At 31.8% G+C, this 24,587-nt stretch overlaps 2 protein-coding genes across 4 annotated transcripts in view; both read right to left on the reverse strand.

Moving 5' to 3' along the window:
- Positions 1-24,587, reverse strand: part of LOC139488197 (sodium-coupled monocarboxylate transporter 1-like) — a 58,581-nt gene that overhangs the window by 25,229 nt on the left and 8,765 nt on the right. For 2 of the 3 annotated variants that reach the window (XM_071273652.1, XM_071273654.1), the window contains exon 2: positions 5,923-6,312. In XM_071273652.1, coding sequence (XP_071129753.1) covers positions 5,923-6,276 — 354 coding nt within the window. In that variant the 5' untranslated portion in view covers positions 6,277-6,312. Of the gene's footprint in view, positions 1-5,922; positions 6,528-24,587 lie in introns of those variants that run through there. The other variant, XM_071273653.1, reaches the window with a different exon arrangement.
- LOC139488194 (uncharacterized) lies at positions 19,374-20,936 on the reverse strand. The gene is made up of 2 exons (XM_071273649.1): positions 20,471-20,936; positions 19,374-20,111 (listed from the first exon to the last, which is right to left on the reverse strand). The coding sequence occupies exons 1-2, from the start codon at positions 20,720-20,722 to the stop codon at positions 19,950-19,952; spliced, it is 414 nt and encodes a 137-aa protein (XP_071129750.1). The 5' UTR covers positions 20,723-20,936; the 3' UTR covers positions 19,374-19,949.

Here is a 24,587-nt window from a genome sequence, read left to right on the forward strand (position 1 = left end):
TCAATAAAATAAACGGTACCAATTTTCTTGCACCAGATGCGCATTTCGACAATACATGTCTCTTCAGTGATGCTCGTGGCCAAAATATTTGAAATCCAAAGCTTATATAAAAGATGAAGAGCTATAATCCAAAAGGTCCAAAAAGTATAGCCAAATCCATGAAAGGAATCAGAGCTTTGCATGAGGGAGATACATTCCTTAATTTATAATAATTTCTATCATTTTGTAACAGCAAATTTTTATAACACAATAAATCCGTATTTTCATGCAAATTCCGAAGTACTGGCTACTGGGCTGGTGATACCCTCGGGGACTAATATGCATTCAATAATCACTCTCATTTGCTCAACAGTGACTAAGGTGTGATTGGAGGATTGCAGGAGGATTTTGAAAATGAATGAACTGGCCTGGTAAGAACTGAAAATAAATACTAGTAATTTTTCAAGATGGGATTAAAATGAATATTCTGCAACAAAGAAATGAAGGATAGTTGAGGATTCAAATGTGTATATATCTAAAAGTAATAGTAGTATATGTGTTGTCGTTGGTTGCAGCACTGATGTGTTCTCTTATTTCGTTGTTTTTAAATTATAGTTAAATATATGTGTTTCCCATGGTTTTAGTCTGTAATCCGGATTTGTTTTCTCTCAATCGATTTATTCCTTTTGAACAGCGGTATACTACTGTTGTCTTAATATATAGCACTTTTCAATAGTCATTAACTCAATTAAACAAAAACAAATCCGAGTAACAAATTATTTCCAAAGAAAACACGTCAAGTATTAAAAATCAACAGAACTACAGAAACACTGAACTACAACAAAAGCAAAGATACATAGAAACGAACTGTAGATACAAACTACCGTATCCTAATTAGGTACAGTATAGGTCATTTTTTTAAAACAAATAGTGGACTATGACTGGTTATGTGGCTAGCCAAACCTCACGCGTATATGTCAATGTTAACAATACTGCTTAATGATAGATATACGTGACAGGAATGCAGTACAACAAACGCAGCACAGACAAATAAATGAATAAATAATATAATAGTACAATATGTAATCCACAGAAAGAAAACAAATGCACAACAGGACACCACAAACGAAATGTGAATTGCGTCTCTCATAAATGGTTCAACGTCACGCCTCTCATAAATAGTTCAACGTCACAAAAAGTGACGTATGTCATGTGACGTTTATAATTTATAATCACAGGTGAATTTAACAAAAACAAGAATGTGTCCAAAGTACACGAATGCCCCACTCGCACTATCATTTTCCATGTTCAATGGACCGTGAAATTGGATAAAAAATATAATTAGGCATTAAAATTAGAAAGATAATATCAATAAGAACATGTGTACTAAGTTTCAAGTTGATTGGACTTCAATTTCATCAAAAACTACCTTGACCAAAAACTTTAACCTGAAGCGGGACAGACGGACGAACGTATAGACAGACAGACGAACGAACGGACAGACAGAAGGACGAACGGACGCACAGACCAGAAAACATAATGCCCCTCTACTATCGTAGGTGGGGCATAAAAAATTCTTATATTTAGACTCGTACAATAATTGTTAGTTAGGATTCTGTTTGTAATGGTTTCATTTTTTGTATAGACATAGAAACACCACCATCTAAAAAAGATAACGTTAAATTTTCTTTTTTCCGGTACATTTTTTGAAGATTTTCCCGTGTGATATTAAAATATCAAACTATAGAAATAGAATGTTATTGCTGTTGATAGTTGGTTATATATATCAGAAAATAAATTCAGCAATAGTTCCTAATGTTCTTGTAAATAACGCGACAGTAGTATAACACTGTTCGAAGCACAACACTCTAACAAAAGGGATACAACCTATAAACTGCGTGGCTGAAACGTACAAAAATGTTTTGAATCATAAAGTTTACAGCTTCAATCTTTTCATCACAGTTTAAGTAAATATATCTATAATTTTGACCTTTTTATATTTCAGAACTGGGCTTTATAGGAGTTACAGAACATGTATATACAATTAGTCCAAGACCAATGAATGATAAAAGTCTTTTATCTATACGGCATTTACTGGCATTTCTGCATCGCGCAACGGTATTTTGAACGAAACATCTAATATAAGTAATGAATGGTATCATGAAAAGAAAGTCGAATAGTGTTTTACATTTAGTAGCATTAACTTTTGGCGCAAATTAAATATATTTTTTTTTAAAGAAGTTGTTATTGGTGACGATAGGCATTCCAGGCTCGCATTCTCCCTCGGAACCATTTTGAATTCAAATATAAAATTGACAAAAGACAAATCAGTTGACGAGTCGCTCCTTATCCTTTTCAATGACAGAATAAAACAAAATAAATACTGTTTAATTAAAAGTACTTAGTATTTAAAGATAGGGAATCTGTAGAATGAAGGAGACATATTTATTTCATCATCAATTGTTGTCTTTTTTTATTTCTAGTAGGACTAAAAATTTATTTTCATTAAGGTTGCGTGATTTATTCCGTAATATCTGTTATTTTCATTTCATTGCTTTTTTTCAACAAGTATGATAAACTTCTATTTTACGAATATGCTCTGGGCATTGTTTTATATTATATGTTCGGTCAAATGTCAAAAGTTAACATCTCTATTATTTCCCTCGGGCCATTTGTACAGTTAAAGTTCATATTGTCAAATTACATAATTGAAGGAATCGGTAAGAAAGAAAAACAATCGTATAATATGATTGAAGGGGTTAAAAAATCAGACTGAATTGAATATTTATTTGATAAAGTATTTTTTAAATTAGTATATAAAACATGTACTATTTTTTTATTTTGTTATTTCAAATGGGAGAAATTCAACATATACACCAAATACTTGTAGTATATGGCTTTTTTCATTATCACAACCATATCAACCCGATACTCCAATGTTAAAACCGAAGGAAACAAAAAAATAATAAAAAGTAAGATCATGAAAATAGCGAACGCCGAGGAAAATTCGAAAAGGAAAGTCCCTTGTAAAATGGCAAAATCAAAAGCTCAACATATCAAACAAATGGATAACAACTGTTATATTTATGACTTGGCACAGGCATTTTCTTATGGAGAAAATAGTAGATTAAACCCGGTTTAATAGCTAGCTTAACCTTTCACTTGTACGAAAGTCGCATAACATTTGATTATATTGAAAACTATGTGTGAACAACAACAAAAAACAGACACCATACATGTAGGTAAAAATGTCAAAATAGGGGTAAAAAAGTCAACACTGTTTTGTAAACTTAGTCACTATAAAAAATACAAATATATAACTAAGAAACGCAAAAGGCACATAGACAAAGGAATAGTTATCATTTTTTCGAATTCTTTTTAATTCAACAAAAGACGTGGACACGGCTTAAGCAGTTGCCGCATCGATAAGGTTTCGAAGACAATTTTGACTTGATAGATGACCATTCAAAAATTTAGCTTTTTGTTACTTAGTGGTGAATTTATTATAATTGATCATATACGTCACGCAATCTTAACATGACTGTTTCATTCTGAAAGGGTGGATGAAGGGATCTAAAATTAAGATATTTACGAGTATCGGTGAATTTAAAGTACAATTCTGTGGATACTTTTCACCTTCTTTGAAAAAGACAATGGTTTTTCATCAAGACCCAAAGTTAATTCTGTTTTTAATAAGGTTATTGGTTATTTCGCAAATCCTCCTCCATTATTTATGTTTAAAAATAAAGGGAAACAATCGTCATGAAAGCGCTTCCAGTTTTCATTTCGAAAATAAATTTAGTGTTGCATGCATGATTTTTTAACTAGTTGTTATTGGCTTTGAACTTGCTGTCAGTAACTCCGAGTACTCTGTACTTAGTGTCTTTTTGTTTTTGGGATATACACGTACCCAGCCAAGCCACTCTGTGTTTAAGTTAAACATATTTCTATGTATATCCATCTAATGAGGTTTTTTTTTCAACTCATTTTGAAGGTTTGTTCTTATGTTGAATTGACACCACTGTCCTAAGTCATTGTTCTGTAATTCAGTGGTTGTCGAGTGCAACTACGTTACACAGTTGAGTCATTTGGTCTCTTGTGAAGAGTTGCCTCATTGGCAATAATACCACATCTTCTTTTTCTATTGACAGCGCCATGGCAGAAACAGAAAAAAAAACAAAAGCCAAACAACAGTACACAAAGCACAACATAGAAAAATTCAAGACTGAACAACACAAACCAATTTAAAAACCAAGGTTGATCCGTGTGCTCCGGAAAGGGTAGGCACATTCTGTTCTACGTGTTGCACCTGTCGTGTTGCTAATGTAAGAACAAACTCTTTGAAAAGATGTGTAAGTAGTGACAATCTGTATGCCAGTGGTTGTAAGTTTGATTTCTACATATCATTTGTTATAATAAAAATAAAGGGTTTTTGTCTAGCACTTTTGTTATCTATAGGGAATCATGATATCTGATCTTGTCGTTTTAAGTATTTGATCGTGGAGAGTGTTTGTTTAAAGCAAGCGATCTCAAAAATTCGCAAAATAGTGATTTGCTTTATATGTAATTTCAGATATCCAGGTCATATCTAGTGAAGCTGGGTGACAATATGAATATTGGTTTTAGCTTAATGTATGATAGTTATAGATTATCGTAGGTCATCTCAACGAGATTGATTTTCTCGTTTGAGCCGATACAAGTGAGAAAAGAAATCGAGTTGAGGTGACTAATGATCATCTGTTTATCCCTATTTTACATATGAAGACATTGTTAATTTCATTGACAACGTACGTTCTTCCTCAGTTTCTAGCGATAGTTTTTCATATCACTCGACACGCTGAGAAACGAAATTATCAGTCAGTAAGATCAAAGGAAAATTTCGTAAAATAGCGATAAATAGCTTTATCTTTGTTAAAAAGGCATTGCTTTTATAGGGCGTATTTTTTAAATCCAAAAATATATATAGGGATAAGGAATTCCGATCTTTTATGGCACTTATCAATAAGTGGTAATACATGAACTTTATTAACTAAGCAGTGTACATGCAGTTAAATGTCTTTATGTTGACTAGGTTGACCTGTTTAAATATAACGTGCACCTGTAAAGTATATTCAAACCTATTTGAACTTGTTCATTTTATTTTACGGATAACCTTTTCTAGGAACATCATTTATCATTTGACTGCAGTTGTCTTTTATGACATGTCTTCTCTTTTTTATCGATTTACAACATTGAAACAACAGTAAACTACTGTCGCCTTAAGTTGTAGTCTGTATTACTTTTGTAAGTTAACTTACGCATAAGCATTTAGATATACATCACAGAATATTACCGTCAACGACATTATATCAATGTTCTTGGTTATTTAAAAAAAAAAAATTTAAATCAACAAAACAAAAAAATGAATTATGGAAAAACATTATTTCTGTTTGCCAATATATAAGTGTCTGCTATAATTTTACACTCTCCAGATACAGGTGTTAAATTTGCAGATACATTATTCGACCATGGATTATATTCATTATAATATTATAACAAAGTAATTCCAGATAAAAAGTCACATAATGATGTGAAAAGATTGTGAAAGCAACCGGTTTCCCTAAAGATAGTTTTAAAAATATATTTGATACAGACTCGTTAAGTTTAGGGGACAACCGTTTGATTTTTCTGTGGTGGTTGGGAGGGAGGCAGGTTGATTGCGAAAATGAATATATTGGCTTGGTAATAGCTTAAAATAAATAACCTTGAATAAAACGGGATGAGATTTGATATTCTGCAACACACAATGCAGAAATTAATCGTGAAATCAAGTGCAAATAAATATTTGCCTTAAGAATAACTAGCATGAGTAACAATAGATGAAAATAAATAGTTAATCCGAAAAACTAAATTATATAGTAGTAAATACTTTTTCGAAAGAATGATATAAGCTATGTGTCTTACCTCGTATGCATTAGTTAGCTTCAAATTATAGAAAATTGGAATATAAATGTAAGCTGACAGGTATATGGATATTGGTGCAGCCACTGCACCCCACATAACCATTGAATCAAAAATGTATGCTTCAGCTGGTATTCCTATCATGGAAACAGATGAAATAAAACTGGCAAACAATGAAAAAGCCACAGGTATCACTCCCATCTCTCCTCCTGCTAGCAAGACCTCCTTAGTACTTTGTTTATATCTAGATTTAAAAGCATTGTATATCCCAATACTTAATGATATTAGTAAGGTTACCACAAATATAACATAGTCCAGTGTTGAGAATTCATTTCTTTGGTACAACGTTGATTTCATGCTGTTTCGCTTTGTATTTCAACCGTCCAGCAAATTCTGTTAAAGATTAAATGAAATTAGTGTGTGTACCCAATACCATAAGTATGTACAATGTAATTTGGTATTCTATTCACAATTAATTGCGGTGTCGCCATGATTAACGATTTCACTAATGTTTTTATGTTCGTTAAATTCATAGCAGCAGTATGACATATATTTTACTTCCTTTATTTGTTTCTAGAAAAACTAACCACAAACGTAAGTTATTCACTAATTGCAAAATTGCTAACCATAATTTCACATTCACAATAAGTCCGTTTGTCCTCTATTTAAATTAAACATAATTTTTTACTGAAATTTACAGTGTGCATTGTTGTGTATTTGATCATTCTACATTAGCCAGAATTAAAAGGGAAGGGTCAAAATCTCACAAAACATATATAACTCCGCCGCATTGTCCCAAGTCAGGAGCATCTGGTCTTTGCTAAGTGTTGATTTATTTTTTAATTCTGGTTCTTTAATATTTCGTAATCTAGCGTGACCTCCACGTTCGAATAAGTACTAGTACACATTTTTTTATTAAGGGGCCACCTGAAGCTCGCCTCCGTTCGCGGATTTTTTCGCTGTATTGAATATTTATTGGTGGCCTTGGGCTTTTTTCTGTCTCTTCGACTCATTTCCCGTTTTCTTTCCTAATTTCATATCAATAAAGACGGGATCGATATAGGTCATTTTGTTGAGGATATTCATTCTTGTAAAACCTTAACATTCAATGTTTTAAGCTCTTCCATTTCGACAAAAAATATTTGCTTTTCGCCAATTACTTGCTTTTTTGGTAAAACATCCAGCGGTCGTTATATCATAGTTATTCAGGACACGAGCAATTAATGCAATAGGTAGTCTAGTGGTATATTTGAACTGATATTTTTGATAGAATAGATAACTTGTAAGCCTGTTACCTTTGATAACTATTTACACCACGGGGTTGATGCCACTGCTGGTGGACGTTTCGTCCCCGATGGGATCACCAGCCCAGTAATCAGCATGTCGGTGTTAGTTTAAACATTTTTTATTGTCCAAAACATTGACAATAGGATTAGACACAAGTTTTGCAACTTAGAACGTCTTCACCATTACATATAAATAATAAATAACCGAACAAAAATAAAATACATAATAATAACATAATAAACAATATTAATATGAAGACATGAAATTAACAAGAATTTAAATGACATGGCTCATCGATTCCTAAAAGTCGAGTTGACCGTATTTTTTTTTTATGATAGACCCCAAGTTGTTTTAATCTTGGAATAAATATTCAATCAAAAGGTAAGTTATTATTGTATTTTGAACAATTAAATTTTTGTTGTCAACTGATAGGATTTTATAATAAAATCAAATTAATGATCCATGTCTTTGGAAAAATTGAACAATTTCATTCGAAGTCAACAAAAAGTAATTGCATTATTATTGATATATATTTAACCATAATGTCTATAAACTATGAAAAGCGATTGGTCTCTTTAAAATAATTCTGCACTTTTGTAAAAATTAGAGTGTTAATGTTCATATGTTCATATTAAACATAGCATTGCCGTACATTAACTTTTCAAAGTCGGTAGGTATATTTTCTTTTCTAAATTCAAAAAATAAGTTATCCTTTGAACTGTATAATTTTTACACGAGAGGAAATAATGTTGAGCATTTTCGTATAAATAACCACATTGACACATTGCGTTAGGTTTAACATTTGCGTGATACAGACCCATGTTAAGGGCACTGCATTTGTTTCTTATCTTGCGTGTAAAACAAATATCTATCGCCAATATTGAAATATCTAGGGGTGAATTGTTTTTATAATATTTCTGTTTAATTTTTAATTTAAACATATTTAAAGAAAGTTCAATTCTAATACTTAAATCGAGTGAATTCCACAGTTTCATACTAGATGGAATAAATGATTCCTGATAAGGAGACAGTCTGCTAGAGGTTTGGTATATATTTTGACTGCTTCGTAGATTGTAATTGTTTGTTTCTGCAACTGTAGGGGGTATAAAATCTTAATAACTATTCTGAGGCGTTCTCATTCATATTTTTGTAAAATAAAGATAATTTCTTAACTTCCCGTCTAATCTTTAATTTTTTCCATCCCGTCTCGAAATAAAGTGATTGAGTGCTAGCATAACTTGTTAGACCAGTGACAATACGTGCTGCTTCAAGTTGTAATTTTTCTAATCTTTCAGAATTCAACTGTCCGCAATTATTCCAAACTTCAGAAGAATATTCTAGAACAGGCCTTATAAAAGTTAAATGTATTTTTTTCTAAATAATCGTTTTTGGTCGGAATTTCAAACGTCTAAGAACATTTAATTGTTTTGATACCTTTTCTATTAAAGAATCAACATGCTTCGTCCACTTCAGTAACTGCTAAAAAATATGCCTAAATGTTTATGACTAGTAACTGTATCTACCTGAACTCCACAGAAATCGAAAATCAAGTTAATTTTTGAATTTTTGTTACTAAATAACATATTAGTTTTATTTGGATTGAATTTAACTAGCCAATCATTCGCCCAGGAAATTAATATTTTGTAGATCGATATTTATCATACATTGGAGAGTAGTTTCATCTGGAGCAGTATGTCCAATAGATGTATCATCTGCAAACATTCTACTAAATCCAATCATATCATCTACAATGTCATTAATGAATATCAGAAATACAATAGGACCAAGTACCGAACCCTGTGGAACACCAGATTTTAGATTACCTAATTCTGAAGTCGCCTCTTTTAATATTACCCTCTGAGTTTTATTTGTTAAGTATCTTTCAAGCTATATGTTCGGTGTTGACATGAATGTCAATTATTTTGTCTTTTTTTTTATATAAAATAACTGTTCACCAAAGTATGAATTATTCGAAATACTAAGGATTTTCTTATCCCAGGGATAGATTACCTAAGCCGTATTTGGCACAACTTTTTGGTGGGTCCTCAATGCTCTTCATTTTTTTACTTGTTTGGCTTAATAACTATGTTTGATTTAAGCGTCACTGATGAGTCTTATGTAGACGAAACGTGCGTCTGGCGTATCAAATGATAAGCCAGGTACCTTTGATAACTAGTGTACTTAAGTACTTGGTAGTTGTGTATTGATTTCTCGTTGCATGATTTTTAACGTAACTCACCTTACGTGAGGCGTTTAAAAATAACTTTTCTATTCTGACCGGGCGTAGCGGCGTATCTTGCATCCAATCAGATGCCCCGGAATAAATCAGTCATTATATAACGGTGTTCAACAATTCCTACATAAACGCCCGAAGCTTCAACGTTTATGACATACGTCGTTTATACTCCTTGCATTCTGTTTCTGTTACTTGCGAGCTATCAATCACATTAAAATGCCTATCTACGTTATATTTCATGTTGTTGTCCTGAAAGAATAGGTTCTAAGTAATGTCGCCTTTTTAACGGAACGAATGCGAATTAAAAAAACATTAAGGCGTCAACTTTAAATTGCTAGGTGAAAACAATATACATATAACGTATATAAAAATATAAAAATATACATAACAATAAAACTTAAATGCCATCAATGTGACCTAACATGAAATCAACATTACACGAAATGTGCATTTTCACTATATTTGGTTAACAAAGACAACTGAACGTGTTGTAGATACAATATGAAGAATAGCTTTTGGTTTCGAAAAGTAAGAATTTATCATACATGGTGACTTGTGGTTGTGACATTTTGAAACAATCAAGTTATGCAACGAAACTGCGTCAAGTTCAAGTTTCTTAGATAATATTGATTTAAGTAACCAGCATCCTGACCATTAAACTGAAATATCCCAAACATTTATAATCTCATTTTGAATTACTATTAATTTTCATGACATGAAACATTTGTCTTATGACGTAGGCATACAACATTCAGTGGTCATAATCATGGTTTTCTTGATTTTTGTTGTTAATCTTTATACAGATAACTTAAGGTTCATTGTAATTTTAAGACCTAGTCATTAAATGTTTGTCAATAAATGTAGTTATGTCATATATTACTTTTAAAATATGTGCTTTCGAACAATGAAATTGTAGGAATTGGTGGCTCTTAGTTGAGAAGAATAGATGTAAATCATGTTCTAAGCAATGGATTGGCCTATTGTCCAAGCCTACTTAAAATTAAAACCAAAAAATTCTATAAATGAGTTACTACTGTCCGAAACACGTTTATAACCATGAAGGGATTTACTAGTATGATTAAAACCGAATAAAAATTAGATTTATTTGACAAACCAAAATTACAATTAGGTATAAAGTTTACTGTGAATATTAGTAACTTAAAAAATAAGAACAAAATTTTTAAAGATTCCAAGATAAATAAACATTTTAATTTTATATAAACATCATTGTATTTGATAAAATTGAAAATCAAAATGGGGGAATGTGTCATTTTGAAAATGCCTGTATCAAGTCAGGAATATGACAGTTGTTGTCCATACGTATGATGTGTTTTATCATTTGATTTTGGAGTTTCTGTTTTGAATTTTCCTCGGAGTTCATGGAGACAAAAACCTGATCAAAGAGCAGAACATTTTAAATTTAGTAAATTACGTAACACAACAAAGTAGTTTTTGATATAAAAAGCTGGAATCAAATATTGGTACTGGAAAAACATTTAGACATAACTAAAATTTTAAATGTATTGATTTCAACTGTAAATAAACAAAAAGATATTTTTTTACGTATGTTGATAAAAAATTTCAAAAAGAAAGTACTTACAAAAATAAGACTTATCAATAAATGAAATGAAATTATACAGACAATAAAAAGAATTCTTGAATCAAACACTGAGCCTCGAATACTTTACAATATTCTAACTTTTGAGAGGATAACCCTTAATTGTCTTTGTGATTTATCATAAAAACAAAGATTAAGATTATCTTACATATACTAAGGATACATATCCCACAATATCCATGTGTAAGAACCAAACAATACTAGACATTAATCGTTAAAAGTATGAAGAAATTGCTGGATATGCATATTTCTTATGTTGGTGGAATTATATATAAGTTGAATGAATAACTAAATACTTACTGTAACTTCTGACTGTTTTCATTAACAGTCTATGGAAGAAGCAAATCGATAAAAATTTTCTTATATCAACGAGCGATATTGTCTTATATCAACGAGTTGCAATGTGGGAACTTTTAGACGAATGTAATTCATGTATTTGGTTTTGATGTTATATATATATGTTATATTTGTTATTCTCGTGGGATTTTGTCTATATGTGTTACATTTTAGTGTTATGTCGTTGTTCTCCTCTTATATTTAATGCGTTTCCCTCGGTTTTAGTTTGTTATCCCGATTTTGTTTTTTGTCCATGGATTTATGAGTTTTGAACAGCGGTATACTACTGTTGCCTTTATTTAGCATTTGTACGAAGAAAGGCAAATTTCTCGGTATAAAGTAATGACTCTTTTCTTAAAACAGGGTGACATTTAACACGACATACGTCTGCTGTATAATTTCCATGAATTATTGTATGTTATAACCAGCAATGTGTATTTAAACGAGAACATTTAATTGTTGAATAAATGAAACATAAATGCACGATTTATCATTTGTAGATGTACACATTCAATAAATATCATGTAGCAAATTCAGTCGAATGCAATTGAGATGAATTCAATTGTTTGTTAAGCCAAAATCACCTATAAGTCAAAGATACTGCTATATTTTATTATATCAATGCGATGTTTGTCTTATATCATAGCGATGCTTTTTAATATCAAAAATTTATGAATGCGATACTTTTCTAATATAAATGCTATAGTTTTCTAATATAAAATTAATACGATGACACGTCATAATGCATGTCAAGAAAACCGCAAACATTATTCACAAACTTAATTCATGACCGTCTTAATGTTTGAGGATCAATATCACTAAAATTTTGTATCTGTAACAAAATTAACGCTTACATGAACTTATCATTTCGAAAATGTTGCTTGATCCTATTGATAGTTGAAAGTGTTAACAACCTGTTCAGTCTATTGTTTTCAATCACATGGTTTAACCGACTAATTCTATTTGAAGTTATGATGCAATGGCGGAATTTGAATAGTCTACCGACCAATTAGATTCTATTATAGGTCAAGTGGCGGATCCGGGGGGTGTCCGGGGGTTGGAAACCCCCTTTTTTTGGCCGATCAATGCATTTGAATGGGGAAATATGGTTGGACACCCCCTTTATCCTGGGTTTGGAACCCTCCTTTTGAAAATGGCTGGATCCGCCCTTGAGGTCACACTGCTATAGCCTATCCACATGGGTAATATCGAAATAAATAAAAAAAAATATCATTACTTAAAAGAAAAAAAAACATTCATTCAAACAATCCAATCCAATACAGCTCCAAATAACAATGAATACAATATTCCATACAAATTAAAATGTACAAATGCTGATGTCCCGAACTTTGGAGATACCAACTGAGTAGCCTCAGACTATGAATTGAACAACTTCAGATACAAAGAAAATCAAAAATCTTGTCAAACAGAAAATGTATTTATTAATTATTACCATAGAAAAAAACTATTGAGAAGGAAAACAGATTTTTTTGGATATCAAAGAATTTTCCCGTTGGTAAATCGATATTTCTATGAACATAATCAGGTCGCCGCGTGGACGCTCTAATACATCGCGATGACCGTGAGGGCATTCCGATGAATTGTTGCCACAGAGATTTGACTTTCGTTTTTGACTAGTAACGGATCGTATAAATACGCGAACATTTCTTAGTGCAAAATAACAATCCGTATCGCTTGTTATAAATTCATTTCTTCAATAAATACTAAACAAGAGGCTGTCACAACGACAGCAAACCGGATTTATTAATATTTATTTGTGTCCTGGCAATATCACAAGAACCATTACTGATGAATGGTGAAAGTGAAAATCGTCAATATCAAATTTGACCTCCATTTTGTCATCAGTATCAACATCTTAAAATTTGAAAAGCTTAGATTGAATGGTTCATGAGTAAATGCAACAACGTGAATGGAAACGCCATTTCACAATCTTTCAAGAACCATAACTCCTGAACGGTAAAAGTCAAAATCGTCATTATTGAACTTGACCTCTAATTTGCCATCAGTAACAACATATAAAAATTTCAAAAGCTTTGGTTGAATGGTTCATGAGAAAATGCACGGACACGACTGGAAACACCATTTTTCAATCTTTCAAGAACCATAACTCCTGAACGGTTAAAGTCAAAATCGTCATTATTGAATTTGACCTCTATTTTGTCATCAGTAACAGCATATTAAAATTTGGGAAGCTTTGGTAAAACAGTTCATGCGTAAATGCACGAACACAACTGGAAACACCATTTTTCAATCTTTCAAGAACCATAACTCCTGAACGGTAAAAGTCAAAATCGTCATTATTAAACTTGACCTCCATTTTGTCATCAGTAACAACATATTAAAATGTGCTGTTTATTTTGTATTTTTATTGACGTAATCGGTCTTGTGCCATCATAACTGTCGTTACCGTTAAAGCTTTAGAAGTGTGCTAGTTTATATTGCACTTTACAAAAGATTCAGCACCCAAATGACGTTTTTGGAGGACTGGAAAGCAGTTATTTATAAGGGGAAGTTTTAAAGGTTTATAGATATTAGAAGATGGTGCATGAGTTCGAATGAGACAACTTTCCATCAAAGTAATAATTTGTTTCATGCAAACCATTATAGATCAAAGTAGGGCCTTAAACATGGAGCCTTGGCTCACAGCGAACACCACGCTATAGAGGAACCAAACATTTTCTAGTGTTAAACCATTCAAACGGGAAAACCAACGGTCTAGTTTGTATAAAAAAAAAGGAGATTCAAAAGTACAGGTCAGATTTTGTCGAGGACAGTATGATTCATCTTTGTCACAAGTTAGTTTCATTGTTATCAATAAATAAAAGTCTTCCATGCGTGCGTTGCGAGCATATCAGATATATATTATTTCAGTGCGTTCATTATAAAATTTGCTAAAGGTTTTATATGTGAACAATAAGTTTGATACTTAGCTATTTGATTACGACATTGTTTATTAAACCCCATATAGGTACTGGCTTTTTCAAATTTTGAAAATGATGGATTGAACCTGGTTTTATAGCGCTAAACCTCACACGTGTATGACGGTCTCATCAAATTCTGTCATATTTACAACGATGCGTTAAAAAAAACAGGCATCATAGGTAAAATTGTCAAAATATGGGTACAGCGGTCAAATATTAATACTAATAAGTACTAATATTGATATAACAAAACCACCTCTATGATATTTTAAAAGTATAGCATTGATATTAGAACTAATAGCATTTGTATATTTATGTGTATAAGAAACACACATTCAGCACTTCAAATTTTACACGGACATAAACGTTTGCTTCTTACTAACTTCTGAATGTATATTTAGACTCAATTCTTGTTCATATTTAAACAATAAGTTTTAAAGTTAGTATTTTCTTAATTTTTCGTTGCCGAAAACAACATTTTCCGCATGGAATGTCTGCATATTTACAATTGATATTAGACAATATCGCTATGTGATATAAGAAAAGTTTTTATCGAATCGCTTCTTCCATAGACTGATTAAGTACATTATGAAACTATTTTACCTGCATAAATTGATATATAGGTATTTCGAAGGCGTTAACAAATTCATTACTTAGCAGGTTGCATTGGGACATACGCTTTTTACATAATAATGTTTTATATAAATAGTTGATACGGTGGTTTTGTTCAATGATTACAGCTTTATAACAACTCTATAGAGCATAGAATGATTTTTTCTGCTTTGTAGAGTTATTGTAGTGCTGTAACCTGATGTTATTCCAGTTTTTGTTGGGGTTCATGTAGCTAATTCTTTATTTTTCTATGTTGTGTTTTGTGTATTATTGGTTATCTTTTTCTTTTTTCAGCCATATCGTTGTCAATTTATTTTCGATTTATGAGGTTGAATGTCCCTCTGGTATCTTTCGCTCTTCTTTTAAAAGTTTGAAGTACAAATCGTAAGTTTCATCAACTTCATTTTTATTTAAGTTTTTAAACAACCCACGCAATTTATTTTATTATTTTATTTTCATATTCAGTTAGGTAAAAAAAATCAATTAAGGCTTAAAAGTACAAAACCTTTATATACATGCACTTCATGTATATCCCAAATAAAACAACAACTTTAAAGTACTTAATACTTGTACCATCAATCTTGTTCTACCTTATAATTTTATTTACTTAAAATAAAAACATTCCATACATATTTTTCAACTCGAACACTACAGGATCAAGATTTTCTTTGTTGTTGATAATTTCTAAAGAAATAAAACGTTCTTGGCATGTCCTTTTTAAAACAAACAATATAGAGTTCGAGCTTTTTTTGTGAGTTTCCGGACATATTACCAGGTCTTAAAAGCGAAACATGACTGAAAATGCAATTTAAATAGATCTCACGGGATAAAAATTATCAATTATCCCATGTTTTTAACTTTCGTAATACATATCAAATATTATTGTAAGTAATTATCAAAATTGTTCATAGATTAAACTTCATATTTTTCTTTAGAAGATAGAAAAAAAAAATACAAAATAGACATTCAAGTCGAAAATAAAGTGAAAACACCATGGCCAAAAAAAAATACATCAAAAACTAATAAACACCGTTGCTAAAATTGAAAAAGAGGGATGATTTCAACTTCTCCACTTGAATTTTTTGGTTTTATTGGTAATTGTGAGCAGCAACCCTCTATCTAGGATATCATAATTAGAAAAGCCAGCCCCGAAATATCATATTTTAATGTTCGTCATTTATAATTAACTTTTTTTCACTTGAAGCTCAAAAGTACAAAAGATTGGAATACTTTTTGGAAAAAGGTGTACCAAACATATCTAGCTCCAAAGTAAATTCAAAAAGTGGAAATCCATTAAATCTCAGAAGGGAGGAAAACTTTTTATAAGTATACTTTTGTTGATCTTTATTTGCAGGTAATGGATTGTGATTAATATAACTGCATTATCTCATTAAATCCAAAGTTATCTAGATTTTATGAATTTAGATCATATTTTGCATCTTCGTTGTAAAGTTTTTTTTAACTCTCATGTTATAACCTTCTTACATGTAGTTTTGCATGTCAAACACTATAGCATATGAATTTATAACTAAACGTACTGTTCGAATCATTAGCGCAGTCGTCAGTGCTTTGGTAATGTTATGATTTTTTTACATACCTTTCTTGAATAGCCCGTTTATAAAAAAAAAAAAAGTAAAATTACAAAAAAAACTAAACTCTGAGGAAAATTCAAAACGGAAATTCCCCAATCAAATGGAAAAATCAAATGATAAAACACATCAAACGAATGTACAACAATTGTCATATTCCTGACTCGGTATAGTCATTTTAGAAAATGGTGGATTGAACCTGGTTTTATAGCGCTAAACTTCTCACTTGTATAAAAGAGGGACGAAAGATACCAAAGGGACAGTCAAACTCATAAATCTAAAACAAACTGACAACGCCATGGCTAAAAATGGAAAAGACAAACAGAAAAACAATAATACACATGACACAACATAGAAAACTAAAGAATAAACAACACGAACCCCACCAAAAACTAGGGGTGATCTCAGGTGCTCCGGAAGGGTAAGCAGATCCTGCCCCACATGTGGCACCCGTCGTGTTGCTTATGTGATTACAACAGTCGCATCAAATTCCATTATATTTACAACGATGCGTGAACAAAACAAACATAATAGGTTAAATTGTCAAAATATGGGTAGAGCAGTCATCACTGTGTCACAATCTAAAAAACACCAAATATTTAAAAAAAAAAAGAAGCACAAAAAGCCTCTATCAAATTTAACAACCACATTCACTGCTTCGCAGGCAAAGTTTATCTGCGATTGATTTGGCTATAGTTGTAGGTCCCTTTTAGTCATGTGATACTGTACGTGTTACGTTAGTAACATATTTCTTGGTATTCCTAAACGAAAGATCATTCAGACAGAAGAAGAAGTATACTCAACAATATTCATTTACCTGTGTATAATATATCTTTTTCAAATTTGATGTTTTTCTAAAATTGTTTAACATTTCACAGCAGTTTTATACTTTAATAATTCAACCCTTGATTTTATTATTCTGTATTTACATTGTATCACATATCCAATTTATTCGTTCATTGTGTGTTAATTTGTGTCACTTCGTTTTTTTATTTCATTCCAATTGATATTTTATAGTGTGTCTTTCTAGCTTGTGATGTGATACTACTGTTTCAGAAAAGGGAGATGGTTTGGTACCATTAAAACGTTTAATCCCGCTGGCATTGTTTGCACTAGTCCAAAGTCAGGAATCTGATGTTCAGTTGTTGTCGTTTGTTTATATGGTTCATAAGTGTTTCTCGTTTTTCGTTTTTTATATAGATTAGACCGTCGGTTTTCCCGTTTGAATGGTTTTACACTAGTAAATATTGGGGCCCTTTATAGCTTTCTGTTCGGTGTGAGTCTATGTTCCGTGTTGAAGACCGTACCTTGACATATAATGGTGTCAAGAATTGCGCTAATATTAACGTACCTTTTTGCGGTACGTCCGCTATCTTTGTGACGTCGCGTTATCAGGATACTTTTATATTGTATTGAATGGAAACGTATAATGACAGACGTGGTTCTTTCTTTAACGCCTTAGTTAAGCTTACGATCAAAATACACAACGCAACGCAATAATCTACATTGGTGCCTTGACTTCAAACGGAGAGAACTTTTATAAAAATGGAGACTCATACCACATCTTCCTATATTTAAGTAGTTTAAATATCTAGCTTTGAGCGTTCCTGCAAGGTAAACCCAGTACAGTGCTTTGGACGTATAAAATTTATGAAGTATACTACATATTGAATCCACAATAAATAGATTTTCTTTTTAATCTTAACTTTTGCTATTTGCTATCACTAACTGTTTCGGTTAAAAGGCGTGCTTATTACCCTGCTGTTCAGTAAGAAATATCCTTATTATTTAAGTTATGTGTCCCTTTTGAATTTGCCAGTGTACTACACAAATGAATGGTCGGGTGACATATGGTTATTGTACGATTCTTTTTTTCATTCAGGCCCCTCATCGAGGTTTGGGTATACACGTAAAAATTACCTAGCTACTCCACTGAGCACAAACATGATCTGATAACGTTTACAGGGTACATGTTTCTGGAGAAAACTAAAAACATTAGATGACTAAATTATCTGAAAATATTCTTCAAACAATTTTTTATCTTTCTAATTAAGAGCCAGTCTGTGATAAAACCATGCAAAATGGTCCAAATCCAAAATATTCCAATCAGACTGATATTTTGTATTTTAGATACCTTATATGTAATAACTATTTGTGCAAAATATTTTGAAAAAATATTCAGCCATTATTTGTGTATGCCGCACATTCGATAATTGTCTATTTCTGTACTGACAAATGGCCATTTCAAGCCTATTTAAGGGTATTTTGACCTGATTATTTTTTGTTTTATAGAAAAAATACAGCTTAATGATAACAAATATCTTAACTAACAACTTAAAATGAAAGGAAATTATGATAATTCAAAAAGTTGTGAGATTTCTCAATACCCCTACTAACAGGATGAAATTGCATTGTTTTGAAAAAGTGCAGATTCAGCAAAATTTGTATATTTTTAAAGGCTTGAATCTTGTAAGATCATGTTTTATTTTCAATAAAATGTATTAACACATGACAGAGGCAAAATTCCTTTGATCTTACTGTGGTATAATCTGGATAATGCACGGGTCAGGTGTGCATTAACTACTTCAATAATTGCACAGGTCACGTGAACTTCACGTCCTTGACAGATGTTTATTGTACAGTACTTTGCGTTTGTTGATTCCATTGCTACTACAAATATTTGTTTTTCTCCATTTTGTAAGAACTATCAAGTGGATACATGTATCTATACTCGGACATAAAAATCAGTCACTTGATAAAACATCAGAATAGAAAACATACAAAACAAATGTAGTAGTATTACAATCAACACAATACAAGTCTAAATAAGATAAAAAAAAAAAACCACAGGTTAATTTAATACTAAAATTATTTTTCCATCAATATAAAAAAAATTGTCATTAAAAAAAAATGAAAATAAAGTATCATCGACATCTTCCTATTATAGTCTTGATATGTAAGTTATCAGTGTCACAACCTGACACAGTGAAAACTCAAAAAAAAAACGCTTTTTCATACATTTCTATGTACGGCTTAAAAACAACTTCAATAACAATTCAGTGTTAAAAATTGAAAACAAAATCTGTGAGGTTCACATCTTCGTTACAAAATTGAACACGCAGTTTTGAAAAGAGCTGTTACTTGGCAATCCCCGATATTTTCCTTCTGGTTTTGAAACATTAAATGCATTTTCTGTATTTTCAATGTTAACTTGCTCAGGAAGGATTGCACGAGTATTGGTTAATGGTTTGGGATCCTCAAGTTTTATCTGCTTATTAGATGGATTCAAAATGTTAGAGACATCTTTTAGCATAGAATCCGCCGGTCTTTTGTAGGTACGAACAGCCTTTTCACTCCTGTGACCTGTTCTATCCATTATCATCTGCTCACTGACTCCTGCTTGGTACAATCTAGTTGCAAGTGTTCTTTTCTTCATAGACATTAACTGCCCATTTTGTGGTTTTCTTTGTGTTTTTGTTCTCAGCATCTTCAATAAGTGTATCAATTTCATTGTCTGTCATTTCTGCAAACCTTGATTCGACTCCTTGTTCCTGATCTTTAGGTTCTTCATCCTAAAATAAGATAATATCACATAATTTAACACATGGCAGAGGCAAAATCCGGCAGTGGCAAATATTTCATGAATGTTCCGGATGAGAACAATTAAACAATAAAACTAGTCGGAAGTTTCCGCAAATGATTATATCAAGGGTCTAAGTAGCAGATCCAGAACTTTTTATTTAAGGGGGAGGGCTGACTGACCTAAAAGGAGGGGGCGCGGATCATGCTTCAGTGATTCCCTATATAATTAACCATTTTTTTCACAAAAGAGGGACCCGGGACTCCATCCCTTGGATCCGTCTATGGGTCCACACCTCAAATCATGCAATAATGGGTCTGCGCGTGGCAGATAATTCTAAAAAAGACGTACCTTGACATTTTGGATCTTTCCGTTTTCCGAAGGAACTTGCAACCATAGATCGAAGTCTAGTCCTGGGTCAAATGAAACAGCTGAGGTGTTGATTAAATCTCCAGATGCATTCTCATCCATCACATTACTAGGAAACTCTCCAAAAAAGTCCTCTATATTTACATTTCTCAGTTCCATTTCATCCTCCAATGTTTCTAATACTTGTGATAAGATCATATCATCCTCCGATAATTCATGATGAAATCCATCCATTTCAACGTCTTGTTGGGCGGATGTGATTTATGCGGGAAAATTGTTGACGTCATGTGTTAAAACAGTTATTGGCCAATCAAATCGGTATATGTTTTAATTTGCACAGCACGAGATGACCCATTAACCCGAACTCCTTCGTCGTTCGGGTTAAACAGGGTCACTCGAGCTGTGCAAATTAAATCCCATATACCGACTTGCTTGGTCAATAACTATAACATATTTCATGAAGCTTATATAGTTATCTACAAAATGCAAGAAAATGGTGCTCGGCAAATGATACCTTCTTACGAGAAAATAATAATTAAAGATAGGCGTGATGGCCATTTTGCCGATTTTTTTATTTTTTGATCTGTTTCATTAAAAACTTTTTAAAAGTATGTAATAGTCAAAATATAAGAAAAATAATGACTGAACTAATGTTTACTGGTTATATTAATTGAGTAAACCAAGTTTAACTTAGTTTAAATTATAAAATATACTAAAGGAGTAAACCCAGGAAAACCGCTTTTTTGCATTTTTTGCCCCTTAACTGAGCATTTTTACCATATGTTTAAAATCTTAACTTATTCAAAAGTAAATTACTTTTATATAAATAAGTAACTTAAAATGGGCTGTTTTATTTACAATACTATGCACACTCATCAGGTAATTATCATCATGAGTTCTTCACAATTTTAGCATTTTATAATAGTCTAGTTTTTAGACGCTTTTTTGTCTAAATTCAAAGTGGCCACAATTGAGTTCAGTCTTAAATTTTTAAAACATGTTGTATTTGATAATGATTCATAAAACTGTTTAACATATAAAAGATAGAGACTCAACATGAATGCAACCCCTTGCAATTTAGACAAAAATACTATCATAAAAGTACTAAATATTCTAAGCACGTCTCCTTCAGATGAAATCGGGGTATTTTCTTTTCTAAAATAGTATGAAAATGTAGACAAAATTGTACAAACTGCGCAGCCTTGTACATCCATGTTATCTATTTCCAGAAAAGAGGAAGATTAATAGTTTTGTGAATTTCATAGAATTGTGCCTCTTAACTAGAAAAGTGCTATATTTTGTATATTGTGATAAAGCTTTATGTCAAATACAAAGAGACTACTCCTAGTAGTTCCTGATAAAACTGGAACTGAAATTTTGTGACGCTGACATGAACCAGTTCGTTATCCCTATGTCAATTCTGGGAGAACAGTGGACATAACAGTAATGTTAAGTTTCCTCCTAGAATGTAATCTCTAGCAATTTGAGGCTTGGGAATAAGACATGTAAAATACAGATGGCCTATTACTACCAGCTGAGACAAACACAAATATTTCAAATTGCAATAACATTTATTTCATAACCAAATGTAATAACCAATAACTCCGCAGGGTGCAGCTTTATACGACCGCAGAGGTCGAACCCTGAACAGTTGGGGCAAAGTATGGACACAACATTTAAGCTTGATATAGCTCTGAATTTGGATTGTGATTAAATAGTTGACACAACAGAATGAGTGTGGTCTAAGAACTTAAACTTAAAAACTTAAAAAAAAATTAATTTGACATTTACCTATTATGGTCCAATATCCAAAATCTAAATACATGGTTAGATTCAGCATATCATAGAACCCCAAGAATTTAATTTTTGATGCAATCAAATAATGTTCAATTTTAGACCCCATTAGACTTAAGCTTCAATGTGGACCAATTTGATAACCGGGCCCAAATATTAAAAATCTAAATACATGGTTAGATTCAACATATTGAAGAACCCCATTTATTCAATTTTGTTGAAATCAAACAAAGTTTAATTTTGGACCCCGATTTGGACCAACTTGAAAACTGGGCCCATAATAAAAAATCTTAGTACATTTTTAGATTCAGCATTATCAAAGAACCACGAAAATTAAATTTTTGTTAAAATCAAAATAAGTTTAATTTTGGATCCTTTGGCCCTTAATGTAAACCAATTTGAAAACAGGACCAAAAATTCAGAATCTAAATTCACTGTTAGATTTGGCATATCAAAGAACCCCAATAATTCATTTTTTGATGAAATCAAACAGTTTAATTTTGGACCCTTTTTGGCCCCTAATTCCTAAACTGTTGGGACCAAAACTCCCAAAATCAATCCCAACCTTTCTTTTATGGTCATAAACCTTGTGTTTAAATTTCATAGATTTCTATTTACTTATACTAAAGTTATAGTGCGAAAACCAAATATCTTTGCTTGACGACGACGATGTCAACGGCAACGTCATACCAATATACGACCAAAATTTTTCATTTTTTGCGGTTGTATAAACACAAATATACACAGATAAATGATTAAACTGTTGAGCAGACATACCATTACCCGGCCACGTCCACTTGTATTTTTGTCCATCTGATGAGTTAAGCCTTTTTCAACTGATTTTTATAATTCGTTCTTATGTTTTACTGTTATACCACTGTCCTAGGTTAGGGGGGTTGGGATCCCCCGCTACATTATTTATGTATGTGCCTGTCCCAAGTCAGGAGCCTGTAATTCAGTGGTAGTCGTTTGTTTATGTGTAACATATTTGTTTTTCATTCATTTTTTATATACATAAGGCCTTTAGTTTTCTCATTTTAATTGTTTTACATTGTCTTATCGGGGCCTTTTATAGCTGACTATGCGGTATGGGCTTTGCTCATTGTTTAAGGCCCTACGGTGACCTTTAGTTGTTAATGTCTGTGTCATTTTGGTCTATTGTGGACAGTTGTCTCATTGGCAATCATACCATATCTTCTTTTTTATATTGTCATTAAAATGGTAAGATTTTACTGTTTATATACATGTAATATTATGGTGGTCTACAGTAAAGAAAAACGTGCAAAATGGTCTAAATACAAGTTTTTAGTCATGAATGAACATGATGAAGGTATTAGCAAAAAAAGTAGAAGTTTGATAGATCTGAAAAAATTTAACATAATAAAGTCATCAATATCTATTTTAACTAAATATTAAACAATTTTGCAGCATCAGAATTTTTTTGGATAAAAACAAGCATTCTGTGAGTAATACATGACAATACATAGTCCCCAACTCGTTACAAATTCATTGTAATGGAACAAAATTTTAACTTGATCTATAATTTGTCATGGTGTAAACTACATAAAAATATCGAGACAAAATCTTCAAGCAAAACAAAAAAAAAAACTTGTTGAATTCTGACTATCTAAGTGAATTTCCTATGTCCAAAGACCCCAACTCTGCACACAAATATCAGTCTGGAACAAAACTGAATCACTAAATACCAAAGAAAAGGAAAAACATTCAAAATGTCATTTCGTCTTTAAAAAAATGAGTTATTTCCGTTTGAACAGAAATCTTCTAATGAATAAGTATTTCACCAAAAATTTAATTCTAGAGAAAGGGCTTCAACTGAACAAAGAGAAAACCTTAAAGCGTGAATAATGAATTCGACCTGTAACTTGTCATGATAAATCAATAAACCAAACATCAAATCAAAATCTACAAGCACAAAAAGTCTTGATTTGCCGAAATGACAGATAGACAGACTGACAGACAGACAAACGCAGTGCAAACCTAAGTCCACTTAGACGTTAGCCGTTAGGGGACTTAAAATCAAAATCTCAAAGTATCAACAAACAGGAAAGAGACGTTCTTTGGAGAGGGAACATTCAAGATAATTTTGGAAAAGCTTTCGATTTTTGAAGAAGTAGGGTCACCTCAAATGTCTTTCTTTTATCTTTATTTAATCTGAGATATAAATCAAAAACTTTTATATGGCAAATTATATATGCATATATAAACTTTTTTCGTAGATGAAAAAAAATGGCCACATTTTTTACATACGCTCTAATAGACACAGGTTTCGAATCTAGACACTCAA

This window comes from Mytilus edulis, chromosome 9, assembly GCF_963676685.1.
Source record: "Mytilus edulis chromosome 9, xbMytEdul2.2, whole genome shotgun sequence".
NCBI classification, from domain to species: domain Eukaryota; kingdom Metazoa; phylum Mollusca; class Bivalvia; order Mytilida; family Mytilidae; genus Mytilus; species Mytilus edulis.